The sequence below is a fragment of the Sesamum indicum genome, linkage group LG13, assembly GCF_026168435.1.
Source record: "Sesamum indicum cultivar Baizhima isolate 11 linkage group LG13, ASM2616843v1, whole genome shotgun sequence".
In the NCBI taxonomy this organism is placed as follows: Eukaryota; Viridiplantae; Streptophyta; class Magnoliopsida; order Lamiales; family Pedaliaceae; genus Sesamum; species Sesamum indicum.
In genome coordinates this window covers 7987485-8008040 of record NC_142669.1, presented here as the reverse complement: position 1 = coordinate 8008040, position 20556 = coordinate 7987485, and the positions used below count along the sequence as shown (strand labels likewise).

General features: G+C 34.6%; 3 protein-coding genes and 1 non-coding gene across 4 annotated transcripts; 2 read left to right on the top strand and 2 right to left on the bottom strand.

The window, feature by feature from the left end:
• Window positions 1-132: 132 nt before the first annotated feature.
• Window positions 133-204, bottom strand: TRNAW-CCA (transfer RNA tryptophan (anticodon CCA)). Its single transcript has one exon. It is a non-coding gene; the product is annotated as a tRNA-Trp (tRNA).
• A 1583-nt stretch (window positions 205-1787) lies between these two features.
• On the top strand, window positions 1788-4400 carry LOC105176548 (uncharacterized). The gene has a single exon (XM_011099387.3). It carries the CDS (start codon window positions 2512-2514, stop codon window positions 3793-3795), a length of 1284 nt encoding a protein of 427 aa, XP_011097689.1. The 5' UTR covers window positions 1788-2511; the 3' UTR covers window positions 3796-4400.
• Window positions 4401-5970: 1570 nt separating this feature from the next.
• LOC105176547 (WPP domain-interacting protein 1) lies at window positions 5971-8947 on the bottom strand. Its single transcript, XM_011099386.3, has 2 exons — window positions 7269-8947; window positions 5971-6760 (listed from the first exon to the last, which is right to left on the bottom strand). The coding sequence occupies exons 1-2, from the start codon at window positions 8413-8415 to the stop codon at window positions 6180-6182; spliced, it is 1728 nt and encodes a 575-aa protein (XP_011097688.1). The 5' UTR covers window positions 8416-8947; the 3' UTR covers window positions 5971-6179.
• A 4691-nt stretch (window positions 8948-13638) lies between these two features.
• On the top strand, window positions 13639-18675 carry LOC105176546 (P-loop containing nucleoside triphosphate hydrolases superfamily protein). The gene is made up of 2 exons (XM_011099384.3): window positions 13639-14118; window positions 14305-18675. Exon 2 carries the CDS (start codon window positions 14725-14727, stop codon window positions 17734-17736), a length of 3012 nt encoding a protein of 1003 aa, XP_011097686.2. The 5' UTR covers window positions 13639-14118; window positions 14305-14724; the 3' UTR covers window positions 17737-18675.
• Window positions 18676-20556: the final 1881 nt, after the last annotated feature.

Genomic DNA, 20556 nt, shown 5'->3' with positions numbered 1-20556 from the left:
TCAAAATAAATACTCTGATATTTGGGTAAGATGGGGACAGAATATATATTTAAGAAAAAGAGAAGTAGGAGGGTTTTTTAGATCGTTCAGGAAAAATCGAAAAGACATGGGAACCGTAAGGGATCGGGGATTTGAACCCGACGTGAATCGAACACGCAACCTTCTGATCTGGAGTCAGACGCGCTACCATTGCGCCACGGATCCCTGGTGAAAGAACCCTCAACTAATAACATAAAAAAACTGGCCCTCACATGAAAACTAATTTATAAGTTTATATCGCGTGGAATTAAATGAAACTATGAATCCACACCTTTTTTTTAGTATTAAAGGCTATTTAACCAAATTATTTACATTTAAAAATTAACTGCACTAAATTTGATTTAATTAAATTCTTGCTCTACAACATATGGAAAATACACAAAAGAAAAATCAAATCCTCACATATATATGTTCATATAATCCAAATAAGAGAAAGCAACTTTTATTCCTCAAAATTTAGATAAATTTTCAAAAAGCATTAATGTAGTTAAGCCCATTTGTCCCCAGTAAATTAGGCATGAGGGGGGGGGGGGGGGAATTGGTAATTAAAATATGATGACAAACCCATATTCTATTTTAAATTATGTTGTATCTTTTATTTAATTTAAATATATATATATATATTATATACATAAAAATGGAGTCATACATTTTATTTAAAAAAATATTATACACATAATTTGGATATATTAATGGAATATAAAATACAACAATATTTGGAATAAAATATATTAATGGAATAAAAAATACAACAATATTTGGAATAAAAAAATCCAGTAGGCAAAATTAGAAGGAGTTGAAACGGTGTGGAGAAAAGAATTAGGTAAGTAGGGGTAATTGACTAATTTTGATTAAGCTAATAAAATGTTAATTGCAGGAGTGATTAATGATGTTAATGTCTGCTTACTTCTTCTTCAATACCTAATAAATTAAATTTATATATATTTAATACTCTTTTTCTTTTGTTTCCCCCCTTTTATTATAAAAGCTATAATAAATTATATTCATATTTTAATAAATTAAGCAATTAAATAATACATCAATATAACTAAATATTATAAAATAAATTAACATAAAAAAATAAATACCCACATATTAGGTGGTACAGAATCCACCAACATGAAAAAGGAAAGGGATGTTCTGTTTTGTTTTTGTTAATCCTTTTCTTTAGGATTGGATGTGAAAAACTAATCAACATTTAAACTAATATTCATAATTTCTAAAAATAAATTCTAAAAAATCAAATTTTGTAGAAAGAATTTAAAGTAAAGAATGATTTAAAATTAATATTATATATATATATATATGATATGCAATGCAATGCTATTTTATATTTTTTTTATATAAAAATAATAATATTTTTCCAATGTGAAGTTGAGGTGCATGTTCGTTGTTAATAATTAAAATTCATTTTAATATTATAATCAAATTCCTAAAAAAAAGGATGGATTTGAAAAAAAATCAGAAAAGAAGTCTGAATAATTAGAATTCTTGTAGTTAAGGTTGAAATTTCATAACTTAATTCAAGATTATGGGTTCGAATTTTATCGAATGTTTAGACGTAAATTAGTTGTAATTTGTTGTTTTCTCAAGTTTTTAATTATATTAATATATTAGTTGAATTAATATACTATTAGTATTAATGTAATAAGATAATTACCATAAAAGAAATAAAAAAAAGGAAGCTGGGAATAGGAGGCAAAAGGTTGGGAAAAGGTGAGGGTCAATTTGAAAACGGAAGTTAGGAGCCGACTCTTTGAGTTCTTGTCATCTTCTTCTTTCTTTATCTTAGCTCTCTAATTATTTGCCTTCTTCTTCACTTTGATCATTCATCCTCATCATCATCATCATGAGAGCTTTGATCAAGATTATACACACATATTCATATTCATAATCGTTTTTCCTACTGATGGAGGAACTGATCTTTTTCATCTGAACGTGGGTGTGTGTGTGTGGGTGTATATATATATATATATATATATATATATATACATAATTGATCTCAAGATAAAAACTTGAATCTTTTCTGCTGATTAATTTATTTATAATACTTGTGTTGATAGTTTTGTTTCAGCTAAGCATCCATCCATGTTCATGGATCCCGGCTTTTTCCTCCTGGCTCACTGGGCTCTAATTTAGGGTTATTGTTTTCTTCATCTTTTCAGTCTCTGTGTGTGTGTGTATAGCAGCAGTTGAGCTTTTAGAAATTGGGTCTTTTAGGTCAAATCTCAGTCCATCACTTTCCTGCAACCACTCTACTCACTCTCGCAGATTATAATTTACCACCTTCTTTTCTCTCGTATATATACATACACACGCTTGTCCCTATATATGGCACGCTGATCATCTGGGGTTGTTCTTGTCGATGGTGGTGATCAAGATCAAGAAGAGTTGTGTGAAGCTGTTCCTGTTCTTGGCGAAGGAAAGCTCATGTGGGTTGAGGTTATAAAACGCTGATATGAAAATGATGAGATGAAAGATTTTAGCAAGATTAATGTCAAAAGGGATTGTCGTGTTTGTCATAAAGTGTTTAGCTCAGCCAAAGCTTTGGGGGGTCACATGAGAATTCACGTTAACGAGGTCAAGAACAAAGATCTAACTGTCTCCAGGAACAGTACGTCTCTTCGAGCTCATCATCACTCCATCAAGCCCAAGAAACAAAACCCGCGCGAGGATTGCCACAAGAACATGGTTGGTGTAATCACGGAACCAATTTGTATGATATGTGGTAGAGAATTTCCGTCGATGAAGTCGTTGTTTGGGCACATGAGGTGCCATCCGGAGAGGGATTGGAGGGGAATTCGTCCGCCTTCGACTGCAAAAATTAACAGCTCTGATCATACTTCTTCCTTGTGGGACACTGATCAAGATCAGGTAGATGTAGTTGTATCTACCAGCCAAGGAAATGATCAAGTAGTTGATTTGGTTGAATCTTTGAGGGGGTGGCCGGTGACGGCCAGGCGAGGCCGCAAGGCCCTGACTGCAGATTCAATGTTGGGGTTCTCGGGTCCATCAAAGGAACATGACCAGCTGCACAAAGCAGTTGATTATCTACTGATGCTTGGTCGAGGGAGTTCATGCCGGAATGCGCAATCCCATAGTCGAAACATGGATTCATCTGAGGCTGCGAGTAGTAATTTACCAGTTTCCAGCGCTAATCCAGGTTCTACATCAAACAAGCCAAAGATTCGTAAATCTTCATCGAAATTCAGAACCAATTCTCCAGTTGAGAAGTCCGGAAAGGAGAAGAGTACCAGGTCAACCGATGTTCTTGGAGAATCAACCAAGAAATTATGTGGTAGTGTCTTAAATTATGATCAATTGGACAACAGAGACTGTGACAGTGCAAAATTCGACAACATCAGGAGGAAAAGGAAAAAGATGAAGCTGTCTGAGTTAGAACAGGCACCAAAAATCAGTCCAGTAACTCCAGAACAACAAAAGATGGCTGCTGGGAGAACAGCCAACCACTGGTGCAACACCCGCCAGAAGTCATTCTCAAGTCACAACAGACTCAAGATCATCATTCTTGATTCAATTGGTAAATCCAGTAACGCTGGCACGAGCTTGAATTCGGTGGAGGCAACACAGCATGAGTACTGCATGGTATGCAACAAGAATTTTCCAGCAGCTCAGGCTCTTGGGAGTCACAAGATGTGCGGCAGGACGGGCGCTCCAATGAGCCAGCACGTGTCAGCCAGTAGCCGGAGAGTGCTGAATTTTGATCTCAATGAAGTTCCTCCATCAGAAGATTGAGCTGCAGGTTCTTTATAAGTCTCATCAACTTACAATTAATAGTTGGTTCAATTGTTTTTTTGCAGCCTGTAGAGCTCTACAACCTAATTATTGAATGATAGTAATTAGTAAATCACCAACAAATTCTTGGCCTTTGTCCCTGGTATGGTATGTTGCCAATGTTTTGATCAGTTGTTCAGACAGTGAAATAGTAACTAAAAGACTACCTCTTGCTTGAAATGGGTTCTTGGGATTTTGTCTTTTGTGTTCATTTTCTTCATGGAGGACTTGATAGGCCAACAAGATTATCATAATGCAAAAAGAGATGAATAGTCAAGAAACCTCCCAAACCACCAAAAAAATCCTCATCTCCTACACTTTTCTTGCAAGTATCAGTTGTTTCCCCAGCACAAGTTTAGACCACTTTTTACATAATTTAATAATATGACCCCAAGAGTTTGTCCCGAAAACAGTTACTACCACTTGAATTTCTGACAATTACTTCAAGTAGCTTGCTTGGAGTTGATGAAGTAGGAATAATATAGGAAAATTCTTACCCATTCAATCAAATCAATCACGAATCACGAATAATATATTTTATAATGTGATTGATCACTTTTTTTTAAATTATATACTAATTACATAGCAATTATTTTGTATTTTTTTATATAATTTAGTTCAAATTTGATTATACTAGTTTTGAATTAAAAATTTTCAAATAATATATATACAATTCCAACACGAGTTGATGTGGGGCCGTTTGAAGAGGTCAGAGATCCTGAAAGCATCATGCATCATTGGACCACCTCTTCACATTCTTACATCAGTCTATCAAACAATTCTCCGGTCATTGCAACATGTCGTCTCCAGAATCATGCATGGCCAGTCCAAGGAAATGTACACTTTGTTGTGGTCAGATGCACCAATATATGGTCCATACATTTTTGCCCAAATACATTTTTATAGTGTAATTATAGATGGTTAGTATTTTTAGTCATTTAATTTATTCTATTTACACATTTAATTTTTTTTTTTTTTATAAATTCAGTTCTGAACATTTTACATCTGGTTCTTTTTCAATAAATTTAGTCCTATGTTGACAATTTCGATCCTAACGACCTATAATTATATGACAAAAAGTGAAATTTACTCCAATGTGAGGGGAAGTAAAATTGTCAACACGTGATTAAATTTTTTAAAAAAATAATCAAATGTGAGGTGTTTAAAATTGAACTCACCGGAGAAATGACTAAATATGTAAATGAAGTAAGGTACATGACCAAAAGTACTAATGACCTATAATTACAACACAAAAAATTATAATTTTACTTATAATTTTTTGTGAGAATTAAAACATATTTAATATTCAATTATAATTTAAGAGTGAGATACATAATATTAAAGCAGTAAAAGAATACTTTTATCCCAATTTTTTGTCATTAAAAAAATAGAGAAAAATCAAAAGGAGAGAGAGAGAGAGAGAGAGAGAGAGAGAGAGAAGTATCTCCGAGGTAAATACAACATCCTTTGTATTCGTAGGAAAGCAATTCTTTACCCTCCAACCTTTTTGACTTTTTGCTCAAGAACTTTCCGGTCCACATCTTATTTCCCCAGATTTGTCAATTTCATTTGCTTTTTTTAACTAATTCTTCCAAATTTATCTCTCATACTTAATTTTTTTAGATTGAAACCGTAATTACTTTAAATAAATTGGCAACTGCTCAATTTAATTAATACATCAATATAATTAAAAATAATTTAAATGTTATGAAGGCATTCAATAATATATATTATAAATTTGTAATTAATTTGACATTTCAAATAATATTTCTTATATAATGAGGGTTGGAACCCTTCAATACACAAAAAAACTCATGAGCTTTCGAATTGAAATATGTTGGCTCAAGCTCAGGTCATCAGGAGCTCGAGCTACCTCACCGAATTCACAAGCCCTCAGGTCATCAGGAGCTCGAGCTACCTCACCGAATTCACAAGCCGGCTCGTCTCATCTTCCACTCCTAATCAAAATTATCACATTCCCACTTTTATTCCATTCCTAAGTTTATTATATTCCTCTAACCTGTCCTTGTATACCAATCAACACCTTAACAATTAATTTGAATAAGTTTTCATGTATAGTAATAGTAATTTAATATATTTCCTTTAACGGCTATATAAATATTATTACATAAAACAAATATTAAGGTATGAGAATTTTATAAATAAATACAGCAGAATCAGCTATTTTACAAACCAAAAATTCCCTTACAAAAGGAGCTAAGACTCGAGCTTTTGATCTATATATCTACCTTCTGAAAGAAAATAAGTAATGAACAGCTAAACATTTCATTCAAGAATGGAAGCATCACAAAGGGAGGAAATGAAAAGGAAGGCTCTTCTCAAAACTAGGTGGGAACAACCCCCCTATTATTTGATGGTGACTGCAGTACAAAGACGCCTAAGATGACTATCAACGTCAATAGCTGCACGAGAAAATATGAAGTGTACTTACGCACCTTCTTGCGCAGCCTCAATGTTTCATCAGCACTTGCAACATCTTCACAAAAATTTTCCAATTTCTCGGACTCTTTCTTACTCGTTGCGGCCTTGTTTCTGGTATCTCCAAGCTTGTCAAGTATTTGGGTTTGCTCTGAAACCAGTGCCTTTTGTTCTTTCAAAATAGTAATTTGATCCACAGCAGCAAGCCTCAGCTTTTGAACCATTGTGGATATTGCCAAATGCTCTACTTCAGCTTCAATCTTTTGCATAAATAGGTAATCCAGTTCTGTTTCCACATCTCTGTTTGCTGTGTCTACCACCTCAGATTGTACAGTGCGGGGAAAGCTCGGGACACCCTCACCAGATGGGAACTGCTCAGAGCATGTTTCTTGTAGTTTTTGTTCCACGTCCTTAGACCCAGGGTGGGTATCTAAAACCGCATCATCACCCGATGCATCACTAATGATTTCCTTAAATTTCAGCACCTCTGCATAAATATCATGACTCATTGATCACAGAAAACTCATGTAGAAAATAAGACAATAACCAATTTCAGAAGCTGTCGAACTTCTAATATATGCATAGAAATCTCACCTAATTCACATCGAGGAGTAATTAGACACCAAGAACATAATGACTTGAAAATGCTATAATCAGAATCCCAGATCTTCCCCATCATTTATCTACATGACATTAGATTCTCTAATCCAATATTACAGGACAAATCAGCAAAATGATATTTGTGCTTGAATTCTGACGTGATATACCTTGATGCTTCTTCATAATTTCAGTATTCATTTATCAAGAAATATGGCAATCATACAAACACTTATAGCCATCCCATTCTAAATTAGATTCCTGAAAGGGGAAAAACCATCCAAGAAGAAAACTAACAAGCTCATATCACATGATTCAGAGCAGAGATTATTCTGAACAAGAAAATATGCTTGCACAAAGTAATAAACCAACCAACCAAATGGGAAATGTGGGCCAACCTTTTTCTAGTGCATCTTGGGCAGCTTGGAGTACAGAGATAGATTCAGCTAGAGGATCCTTATCTGAAGAGTCACCGTGGTTGTTGCTTCTTTCTTTCTTAACCTCCCAAGATGAGTTAGCAACTGCATGTCCAGGTGAGGTGTCTTCATATCCTCCTTCATCATCTCTGGTGTATCCACCTTGAAGTCCATCGTTAACTTGCCTTTCACTACCCTGAACTTCATCACCATTTTCTCCATCATGAAGAACTGGCCTTTCACTTAGTATACCATTACTGTTGGCGTACTTTCCCTGCATAAATACAAAGCTGGAGCTACGCGAATCACTTTCCACGCTGGAATGAGAATTTTCCTTCTCAAGCTTAGCCCGCTCTCCTCTAGCCTTTTTAATGGCCTCAATCCGCCCCTTCCCCTGCTGACTGCGCTGTACTGAGTGAGTCAAGTTTTTCCCACTCGTACTCCTCATTCCGCTCTTATCATGGGGAAATCCCATAACCATTGGTATCTCATATTTTATCTTTGGAATGCTGGCTGCAGTAGAGGACTTGCTACTACGATCCTCACTATTCTCTGAATCGGTTCCAGCATCAACTGACGGCTCCAGTGCCAAGCCAGAATCACCAAGCAGGGCAAAAATATCCAAGCCTCCAACCATAGGAGGTACGGATGAAACAGAATCCTCAGTCTTTTGCTGTCTCTCAGCATAAACTTGTGGGCGCTTACTTGGATGTGCAGCTGAATTTGACGACTCCTGAATTGCCATCTTGCCAGTATCCAAGCTACTCTCCCCACCCTTACTGGCATCCCTCCTGATCCTTCTCCACTTCCTCAAGCCATTTCCTTTGCTCGTTGTTGGCGAGGGAGACGGTTCAGTTTTCGTCACCTCATGAGGAGAACTCACCGACTCCAGAGGCCCTTCAGATTTCATCTCCTCAGGAGGTGAACTTAATGCCCTTGAAACTTCAGTTTCCTTTCCCTTAACATGGGACAGCAATTCTTTATTATCATTACTTTCGACCTCACAAGATCCATTCTCATGATCCTTAGATTCATCAATACCACCCAATTTCCCCAACACCGAGCCATTCCTACTTCCTTCACTATCTTTCACTGAATCAAGTACCGAACACCCACTTTCCGGATTCATCTCCAGTAAAACTACTAAATCCAACTCGCATATATTATTTAATTGATGACGAAAATCCCCAAACTTTGTTCAGATCAAGATCGAGAACAAGCAACCATAATCCCAGCTCACAGGATCACAATCATACGAAGATTCTCCAGAAGAAAAATCAACAACTTCCCAATGAAATTCAACTCCGATCAATTCTCTCCCAATTCAATCCAGTTCCTCCCAAAAGAAACTCGAAACCAAAAAATACAAAGCGGAAATCGACTCAAATGAAACAAACTGGATGGGGAACTCAATTAACCATAGTATGAATTGATAAAGCGTACCTCAGGCCTGGGCTCCATCAATGAAGGTAGAAAGAGTGGGGAAGGAGCGCAAGATTAAAAATCAAAGGGACAGAAACCCTAGATGTGGGACAGATTGGGAGATTTATAGCCGTGTAAAAAATTGTTGATTCGATCTTTGGCGATCAAACTTCAAAGAATAATAATTGGAATTTGGAAACTTTAAATTGAAAAAAAAAAAAAAAAAAAAAAAGGAAAACTGGAAAGAGCTGGGAAGGGGTGGATTGGGGGCCCACAAGTAGTAAGGGTGTGGTAGGTCTTGCTTGACCCTCCACAACCACCAAGTGTGTGTTGCTCAGTGATCTATCTGGAATCCACATGGCTACTTCTAGTTTTTGTCTATGCCTTCCACCCCCACCCCCCACCCCCACCCCACCCCACAAAAAAAATTACTCGTATATATTTCAAAATATATTATAAATAATAATAAAATATATAAATTAATAAATCACATTCAAAAATCAAGTTAATTTAAGATATTATTGATATAATAAAAGAATTAGTGTAATAATGCTAAAATTGCGTGCAATTCATATTTAAAATTGGTGCAGATGTGTCAATAATCGTTGTTTGTGAGTGTAGGAAGACATCCTTTTTAATATTAGTCGTCCTAACACACTGTCCATGTGTACATATAATAAATAATCTTTCATATTTTGAAATATATTACAAATAAGAATAAAATATTTGAATTGACAAATCACAATTTAAAAAAAAAAAAAAGAAGAAGAACCAATTTACCGTATTATCGACAGTTTAAAAGAATTGGTGTAGTAATGATAAAACGACATGGAGTTACTTTTGTGAAAGAAAAAAGGCATCACACAAAAAGGTACTATTTCATAAATATTAGGGCAAATTATAATTATTTTATTGAAATTTGATATAATTACAAACACCTTCTTATTATTTGAAAAATTAAAAATACTCTCACTCAAATGAAAAATAATTATGTAACTCCCAGACGATGAAGTGAATTACTATTTTACCTTTATTGAATCTTTTTTAAAAATATTTAAAAAATATAAAAAAATTTAAGAGTGGGTGAAATAAATAATCCATAGGAAATATTAATTGGTAAAAATATTTTTTAAAAAATCTAAAAAATATATATGTAAAAAATTTATAATACATAATTCAAAAGGGCATTTAAATCACTGTAAAAATTGAACGGAAACTTAGCGATGCTAATAAAATGGACTCATTGTTAGACGGATGTTAAATTTATAAAAATATTTGTAATTTTTCAAACAATGAAAAAATATTTATAATCACAACAATCTTAGAATAAGTGGTTATAATTTACTCTAAATCTTTTGTCACAATTTAAAATGATTTGTTTTGTTCTTTCTTATGGGCTTAGTTTGTTCGTATTTTCTTGATGCTTAGACCCATTAGGCCGCGGAAGGCCCAAATAAGCGTTTGGGTCATGAGATACTTGAAATGTTCACTTGAACAAACATAGAAATAATAACACCCCACACACACACACAAAAAACACAAGTTTGAATTGTTTTAAAACTCCGATTGTCACATAAAATTGAGATCTCATAAAATTTAAAATTACGGATTTAAATTTCACCAGACGTTTTGGGTATTCATCTCATTTAATATAAATTTATTGTAATGGGTAACGGATATTTGTCTCACTTTAATATGAGTTTATGGTAGTATGAGTTTATTGATCAAATCGATGTATTAATCAGTTTATTGATATCAACGTAACTATACAATCACCTCTTTAAAAAAATTCGAATCATCATCATTGATCGAACTATGGCGTGTTTGGCTTAAATAATCACGTGATCATAATAATTCAAGAACCATAAATTGCTTAGCGAGTACTTATATATTATTCACTAATGCAACACTCACGCCAGTAAAAAAAAAGTCTGAGCACATAAATTATTGATATAAAACTATATATACTCGTCAATTGAGACAATATATGTCGGTATAAGATGAAACCCTAAAAATATTCGAGAGTTTACTTTTTATATAAAATATAAAAAAAAAAGTATCTGCAATTCAAAATAATTTATTTTTTCTATGGCTAATCAGTTCTATGTTTTAAAAATAAAAAAATTCAACTTACTACCAAACTACGATTGGCACCAAAATTTCAAACCTAAAATAGAAATACAAAATGTCTATAAAAATAAAAATTTGAAAGGGAATAGTCATCATAAACTCCCAAGCAATAATGCGTACAAATTGTTGGAATTAATTAAGACATTTTGAATTCAAACATTATTAACATAATTATGCTGCAATAATTTTTTAACACTGCAGGTAATAATTATTGGTTGTTTAGGTTTGCCAAGAGGAGACAACTCTACTAGTTAATTAATATTAACCACAATAATAATAATAATAATAATAATAATAATAATAATAATAATCCATGAAGCATAAACTATTTGCAGTACGTAAGAATTGTAGCGATGATAATCAATTTTAGGTAGGTAGACGTACGGTACCACATACGTATAGTAAAGAGCATACACAAGAAAAGTGAACAATCAAAGTTGTAAATGATTCAAGACGAATCCAACATACCATTATTGAAATTTGTTGTAGTTATTATTGAATTTTCAAAAATTGTATTTGAATTTGATTTGATTATTGATTTAATCAAATTAAAATGAGTTTTATGTTGATTAAATATGAGCCGCGGTCGAGTAATTTGATATTTTCAAGTGTATTTATTATTTTTGCACTGATCGAATTAATCTTGAGTTTAGCTTTGACGAACAAATTTTTTTGTTCAAATGTGATTTGTAGAGCTTAACAAATTGCAAAATTATTCATACTTGCCTTTAAATCTTTAGTATTAATTAGTATTTAATAACTCAACATTAAATGATAATTAATTACCGGCAAAATTATGAAGCTAGCTAGCCCTAAAAAAAAGGACAAATAATTCAATAATTATGTTAATATTGGTAGCTACTCAATTTATTTAATTATCAGTTGATAACTGATTTTAACGAAATATTTGGTCATTTCACTTTTAAAGAAAATAAATTAATTTTATTTGGTTGACTTTTGAAAGGTGATCAGGAGAGCCATTTATTTCCTATAAATTAAACTTTAAACCAAAACGTAAAGGAATAATTATACTGTATTTTTTTTTAAATTTGATATAATTATATATATTTTATAATTTAAAAAATTATATTTAATATCTTTGAAATTTATTTATGTTCACTAAATAAATTCATTTATTAGTTAAAATTTACTAAACTTATTGATATTAGCAAAAACAAAAATATTTTTAGCCCCCGATTGATTTATTGCAAGTTAAACAAATTTTTTATAACTAAACTACCCTTATAAATTTCACACGCTAATGTATGTGACCAAGTACATCTTTACCCGTACAAGGATAATTTTATTAGAATCGATTTGTTTGATATATAATAAGTCAGTAATAAGTCAATTGTGTATAAATATGAATTTTCATTCGATATATTTTCGCTCATATTACCAAATTCCATAAATGTTTATTACAAGAGATTTATTTGTTGAATCGAAATAAATGTTAAGGTATTAAATTTAATTTCTCAAATTATATAAATTTATATATAATTACACCAAATTTCAAGAGACAGAGGAAGTAATTATTCCAAAAATATTTAATCTCACAACCCCATCATAGATCAAATTCAACTAATTAAGAACATTTAATGGAGTGACAATAACATCCAAGTTCATTGAGAGAAGAATTGTAATACCAAACGACACCTCATCGCATCATTACCATTTAAAAATAGCAATAATTTTTTTAATAAAAAAAAAGAAGAAAATTCTTATGTTAATTGAATAACATTATTCGAGAAAAAAAAAAAGGTGAAAGTCTTGGAGGCACATGCAGCCAGGTTGCCCGGACAGAGGAAGTGCACCACAAGACTAGTAATTTAATCACGTAATTAATTAGAAAAGATTAAAGATTTTTAAATTAAGGGAAGTGACTTAACCCAATGCAACTAAATGATGTTAATCCAAAAGCACTAAGAAGTGGGGGGATAAGGGATTATTATATTTCTCGAGGGCCAATTATGTCATTTTCTATTAAATTATGTATCATTTTTCAATAATTTTTTTTGAAATGGGATGTGTGTGTCAAAATGGTATCATGAATTGAAAAGATTAAGGCTTGAAACTTGGCTTTCCAGCTTAAACAAGCAAAATCATCCATCATTAGAACAAAAGCCAGAGGGACTTTCTGATCAAAAAGAACCTACAACTCTTTAATTTAATCTTTCTGTACTAAAGTGCAATTTTTAGTACTACTTACTCAATAATGTCTTCAATTACTACTCTTCAATAAGAGAGGAATTTTCTTCTTCTGTTCTTTTTTTTTTTTAAATAAATAAAAAAAAAAGAACAATGTCCTGAATTTTGCATTAAAAGCTTGTCAGAACCCTAATAACCAAATTTCCCCACAGTAATTAAAACCCTGTTGACAATTATAAGGGAAAAACAGTGCAATTGTAATAAATCCATGTTTCTGAAATCAACAACTTAAGAGTCTCATTAGCCTCACATAATTGAATGCCTGTACTTAGCTTCTATGGATTAGGTTAATTAACCATCTATTTGCAAAAAGCATTGATCAAAGGGATTAGGTTAGTTAACTCATATTTTTCAACCAGTTATGAATTCTTGATGACTGTTTCCTATTTTTTTTTTCTTCTTTCTCTTAAAGGGGGCAAATTATTAATAGGTCAGTGGTCAGATGGACTGGTCATGGTACAATTTCCAGAGCAAAAATTTAGTCACAAATATGTCAGAAGAGTACACAAACAGAGGGAACCCTACTTGCAATTTTCACATACTATAACATAATTGTTTGTTTTTATCCAAGCCATAGTGTTGAAGTTCTTACAACTAGTGTAGTGACCACTAACAAGAGACAACCATGGTCTGAGTTCATGTTTTCCTCTCTCCAATGCCATTTCCCCAGATTTCCCTTCTGACCAATCTTTGGCTTGTGTAATTAAAGAGAAAAATTATGTGTTATTTTGCAACACAGAGAGAGAGAGATGTAATGTAATCCTACAACACAAAAAACAAAAAGCAATACACTAAGCCCAAGACATGTCCATTAAAATAAGAATCTTAGAATATTACAACATTTACTACACTCTGCAGCTCCTTTTAAAGCATTTAATTCCTATTTTTTATGTTCAAAACCTCATAGATCCAACCCACACTTTAGATTCTCCCATTTGTACAGCTTGTTCGAGAGAGAGAGAGAGAGACAGCGAGAGAGAGGAAAGAAGACAGATGGTCTCTCTGGAACTACAAGGGAAAGAAGGGTCACCCCCTTTTTCTTGAGGCTTCACTTCAAGTGAAAATAAACCAGGTAAGGTAAAGTGAAAGATTTTTAGGTAAACATAAAGGGTGTTTCAATGATGGGGTGGATTGCAATCTTTATCATGATGATGAATCAAAGAAAAAAGCTTTCTTGTTCAGAACAGAACATAGTTTTCTATACCTGTTTTGGTCCTCGCTTTTTTGAACTAATTGGTCTGATCCACACCTTGAACAGTAAAAGCTGAGGTCTGGTGTTCTGACTCATGGAGGCCCACAGTGAATTCACATGTAGGATCTCCACCTGCTTGTTGTCCAAACATCTCTCTATCTCTACTGTTGCATTCATCTTCTGATGAGTTTTCAGTCACAGCCACACATTAAATTGCACATGTCAACATGAACTAGTGCAAGAATCCAAACGCCAAGTCCAGTTTCTTTTCCGATTTTCAAGATGAATGCTGCTGAAATATATGGTATGGGTACTTCTGATGCTCATTGTTTGAGAGTGTGACAAATGGTTTCAGACATTTTTAACATCTTAACCAAAATAAGCCATTCTCTTGCATTCCTGAAATCTTGTTTTTGAAACTCTTTTTTAACCACCACCAAACCAAGTCAAGTCTTTTGGGGGGTCCTCCCTATTCATTAGCAGAAGATGGATGAAGAAACAGGACCATCTGCAGACCCTCCTAAAGAAATCCCCACCGTTGATGCCAAGTCCCTTACCATTAAACTAGCAAGTTCAGGCAAGAAGCCCGGTAAGGAAATTCTTGCCAACATTGTCACCTCAAATCAAGATTCAGTGTCCAAGAACTCATTGGCAAATTCAGTAGCTTCATCTCCATACAACTCCCCACTCGTTTCCCCTCCATCCTCAGCATTTGTTTCTGCATTGCAATCACCTTATATCTCTCCAAGGGCCAATGTAGCTACAAATCAAAATCCAAATCCTACTGAAGAAAGCCCAACGCCGGCTACTAGCCTAACCCACCCCTCTCCACCTGTATCTTATTGCGGTTCTCAGTCCGACGACATCCCTAGCACTTCCTACACGCCGCCTCCCGAGAGGCACGATTTCTCTGATGACCCCGCCAACACAAAGCTCAAGATTGTGACCTGTGTTCCAGTTTCAGGCCCGGACACGGCGCCCAGAATTTCATTTTCGTTTCCCATCCCTCGGGTTTCGTTTGCTAAAGGCTCCGTGTCGCCTGCTTCCAATGCGAAGCTGAGGAGCTGTGATGTGTACATAGGCTTCCATGGACAGAACCCGAATTTGATAAGGTTCTGCAAGTGGCTTAAATCGGAGCTTGAGGTTCAGGGGATTGCTTGCTTTGTGGCTGACAGGGCAAAGTATGCGGACAATCAGAGCCATGAGATTGCTGACAGGGTTATTTGCTCTGTTACGTTTGGAGTTGTTGTTGTCACGAATTATAGCCTTCTTAACCATCTGAGCTTGGAGGAGATTAGATTCTTTGCTCAGAAGAAGAATTTGATCCCTTTGTTCTTCGACACTGATGCTAATGAAATTGCTAGTCTTTTCAACCCCCATGCAGATAACAAGGAATGTAAAGAAGCGTTGGATGGGCTAATGAGATGTCATGAGTTCAAATTGGAGGCCAATGAGGGTAATTGGAGAAGCTGTATATCAAAAGCTTCTGGGATATTACGGGGAAAGCTTGGAAGGAAGAGTGTAGCTGAAAAGGAGGTAGATATGTATGAGGAGTTACCATTTCCAAGAAACAAGTATTTTGTGGGGAGGGAGAAAGAGATTATGGATATTGAGACAGCATTTTTTGGGTGTGGGGATTATTTGGAGCAAGAATGTGGGATGCCGGCAACAAAAGGTGGAACAGCGGGTCAGTCTGATGGTCTGGCTGACGGGGAAAGCGAAATGGACAGAATTAAGGGAGGCAAATACATAAGTTTGGAAGTTGGGAGGTGTAAGGAGCCAAATTTAGAGGCTTGGGTTGAACCCGCAATTGGGAGAAACTCCCTGAAGAGGCCTAAATACAAGAAAACTAAAAGTGGGAAATACAAGAGCTTTGGCAGCAGCATTGTGTGCATAACTGGATCGCCAGGAGTTGGAAAGACAGAGCTAGCTTTGGAATTCGCCTACCGATACTCCCAGAGATACAAGATGGTTTTGTGGGTTGGTGGTGAAGCTCGGTATTTCAGGCAAAATATACTGAATATATCTATCAATATGGGGTTGGATGTAAGTGCAGATGAAGAGAAGGAAAGAGGGAGGATTCGGAACTTTGATGAACAAGAATCCGAAGCATTCAAAAGGGTCAAAAGGGAGCTGTTTCGCGACATGCCCTACTTGCTGATAATTGATAATCTAGAATCCGAGAGGGAATGGTGGGAAGGTAAGGATTTACATGACTTAATTCCACGAAACACAGGAGGCACACATGTAATCATAACAAGCAGGCTCTCCAGGGTAATGAACTTTGAGCCAATGCAGCTTCAGACGTTGCCATTGTCCGATGCAATGGCGTTGATTAGAGGAAGACGGAAAAAGGAGTATCCAGCTGCAGAGCTAGAATTTCTTGGAAAATTTGATGAAAAACTGGGTAGGTCGAGTTTTGGCTTATGGGTGATCGGATCGTTGCTTTCTGAACTTGCAATTGCACCATCTGCTCTGTTTGAGGCCGTGAACCAGATTCAGTATGACGAAACAACTGGCTGCTCTAGTTTAAGCAATGCAGACCAGCAATTTTGCAGAACCAGCCCTTTCCTAATGAAAGTCTTGTCATTTTGTGCTGCTATATTGCAGCAAACAAATGGAAGTAGGAATCTTCTTGCTTCAAGAATGCTTCAAGTTGGAGCATGGTTTGCACCGGCACCTATTCCAGCAAATTTACTTGCTGCAGCAGCAAACAATGTACCCTCCACCAGAAACAAGTTGAAAAAGTGGACTAGATGCTTGAAGCTCGCTCTCTGCTGCTGCTCGGGTTGTCTAGCAAATCAAACATGGAAGAGTGAGGAAGAATCAGCTCTTCTCTTAGTTAGACTTGGTTTGGCTTGGAAAGTTAACAGGCAGCCTGGATGTTGGATTCAATTCCACCCCATAACTCAAATATTTGCAAAATGGAAAGATGGCCTGGTTGCTGCGAAAGCAACAGTTCAAGGTGTAAGGAAAACTGGGAATCCACTGGCAAATTCCGACCACCTCTGGGCTTCGGCATTCCTTGTCTTCGGCTTCAAATCCGAACCCCCACTCGTCCAGCTCAAAGCAATCGACATGGTTCTCTTCATCAAGCGAACAGCTCTCCCTCTAGCAATATTAGCATTCACAACTTTCTCAAGGTGCAACTCGGCCTTGGAGCTCTTAAAAGTCTGCACAAACGTGCTCGAAGAAGTGGAGAAGTCGTTCGTGTCTCAAATACAAGACTGGTGCCATGGTTCTCTATGCTGGAAAAAGGCTCTGCAATCGAATCAACGAGTAGACGAGTACGTTTGGCAAGAAGTGACATTGCTGAAAGCCACAATACTCGAGACCAGAGCAAAGTTGCTGCTGAGAGGTGGCCATTTTGACAGCGGGGAAGAGCTCTGCAGAACCTGCATCAGCATCAGGACAGTGATGCTAGGCCACAACCATGCCCAAACGTTAGCTGCTCAAGAAACATTGGCAAAGTTAGTAAGGATGAGGAGCAAGATATAACGTTGTTTTATCTCAAAATCATCAGTCTAGACATGGTAGCTCAATTTTGTTCACACGGTGTAATATTCATGCTGCCATTACTAACATAAAAATTCTCTGTCAATTGCCTCAAACTTTCTCTCTTTCGCTAGTCAACTCTTGAGACAGGATACACATTTCACCAGCAGTTCAATGCACAAGCAGATAAATCGTCTTCTTCAATCGATTTACTATAAAGCAATCCTGTCATCCAATCACTCCACACAGTTTTCACCCAGATTTTCGTCGTAAACTGCTAAGATTGAGAACCTACTTGCGCCTCGCCACCATCTCTTATCTTGTACGATCATAATCGCCGACGGATCTTCCGGGACGAAATGAAGATTCAGCAGAAGAAAGAAAAATAAGCCGTTGATTCTCAGGGCCACCACGCCGATAGGTGGTGATGATTATAGAGTAACTGATGGAAAAGTAGCTGCCGTCCCGACGGACCGGAGCCAAAGGGCGAAAAGTGGAGAGGTTATACGCCGACCGGAATTGACATCGATGCCGGAGAACGGGATTGTTGTGTAGGCCACCGCCAGTTGAGATTTATGGGCCGCCACTGTGATGGAGCAAATCCATATAATTGGTCCATAGTTTAGATAATGGGCCGACCCAAATTATTGGGGAAAAGAGTCCTGCCTATGCTTGGAGGCCCCAAACCAGATCCGGAAAGCATTATGGGGCCGACCCAAAATATAGGTATTGGATCAAGACATACTGGGTATGTAAGCCCAAGACAAAAAACATGTTCCTTATGTTTGTTTTCGGTTTTGGCCAATCTCAGAGATGGCCCAAAACAGAAGCAATGTTTGCCATTGCTTGTTTTGTCATGCTTTTGTCATGTTTCTAAGTATTTTGTCTTGTTTCTAAGTATTTGATTTTTAAATACAAATATATTTTATTTTAACCATTTAATATTTTTATACGTAATATTTTCTACATCATTGGAATAATTAAAAATTTAAAAAAATATAAAATAATATAATTATTCTACGCGATTAATTCATATATTACATTATTTGAATAATGTATTTATATTTATCACATCGAATAGAACAACTAACGAAAAATATTGTTAATCCATTATTAGAGTGCATTTAATTATTTTTAAAAGTGTATTTACATAAATTATTTTTTTTCATTTCCATACATATATAATTAGGAAATAATATTTATTTTAATCCACTCACAACTGAATAAATTATATATATTTTTATACATATATATATAAATATATATAAAAGAGACATGATTTGACAATGAACAGTATTTTTTGTCTCCCCACTACCCAACATCAAACATAACATACTTATTTTATATTATCTCCAAAAACAAATCCAAACATACACACTATCTCTAACTTATTTTTATTTATCTTTGTTTTTCTCTCTCTATCTCCACAAAATACCCAAAACACAAGTTAAAAACAAAACCAAACATAATGGTTGTTTCTTTCGAGTTTCGATCATCCGGATGTAATCAGCTTTGATCCTTATTTTACTAAATTATAAGAAAAAATTGTAATTACAATTATACCCCTAATCTATGATCTATTTATATAAATTATTCATGTTATTTTTAAATAATTATATATACACCAACGAGAAACATCAATATTATTTATATAAATTACCTCTATTTATAAAAATTACACATACATCTTAAAAAACGCAATATCATTACACAAACTATCTCTAATTTTTAACTGCGAGGTCTAAAGAATAAAAAGTCTTAATCAATATTCCAGAAAAGGACAGCAAATATGAAAAAATGAATGATGGCATATTTTGCAAAATAGGAAAAAGTATGGGGTGAACATGACAATAGAGAAAAATTTGGACCCCTCATTCAACAACTTTTGATTATTTTAGGGAGTGTTTGCTAAAACTTCTACTCTTAGAAAAGTGATTTTAGTAATAAATTTTTTATAAAAAAAAAAAAACAAAAAGTAGATAAAAGCTAAATTAGGTAGTGCCTATTAAAAAATAACTTCTTAAATGAACTTAATTAGTTAAAGACCATTTTGTCCATATGTATTAAAAAGATACTATATTTGTTAATATTTGCACTTGTCATTCGGTAATAATAAATTCTACTGCAATTAGTATATCTCATATTTAATTTTACAAATATTGTTAATGATAAATTATCCAAATTATTTAAAAATTCTAGCAGATGAGCAATTTTAAAAATAAAATGAAAGGGTAACGTCAAAATAAGATTATCATATCGAGGGTAAAGTAGTAAAAAAAAAATTAAATTTATTTACAAAAAAGTCAAAGCAATTAGACGCGCCTTTTTTGAGCAGTTTTAAAAGAAGAAGCTGACATGCCAAAAACTGGAAAATACTTTTTTAAAAAATGGCCCACCTTGGAGTATTCAGTCTCTCAAAATATTTATTACATTTATACCCCATTATTGATCATTATTTATTATTAAGCAGTTGTCCAACTTTTTCCGTGCAATCTCCACCACACACATTCCATCAACCAACCCCACATAAATATCCACAAGAACCCATGACGCATTTCTTCAACAACCATCAACCCCAATTCATTACATTATTAAATTAATTTAAATTCCATAAATTTGGACTAATTAATCAATTTTAATAAGAATAAATTACAAAAACTCTTTTAATATTTGTTATAAATATACCCCTCAAAGTAACGATCAACTAACAAATATTTTTTCATGACAACCCATTATTTGAGTGTACGACAAATATGTGTATTTTTCTAAAAAAAATAAAAAGAAATATATATATATATATTTAATACACAAAGCACTGAATAC

Coding starts and splice junctions, on each gene's coding strand:
- LOC105176548 (XM_011099387.3), top strand. CDS start 2,512: ATGAAAGATTTTAGCAAGATTAATGTCAAAAGGGATTGTCGTGTTTGT.
- LOC105176547 (XM_011099386.3), bottom strand. CDS start 8,415: ATGAATCCGGAAAGTGGGTGTTCGGTACTTGATTCAGTGAAAGATAGT. Junction 6,761..7,268: donor CCAAGATGCACTAGAAAAAG/GTTGGCCCACAT, acceptor ATATTTATGCAG/AGGTGCTGAAATTTAAGGAA.
- LOC105176546 (XM_011099384.3), top strand. CDS start 14,725: ATGGATGAAGAAACAGGACCATCTGCAGACCCTCCTAAAGAAATCCCC.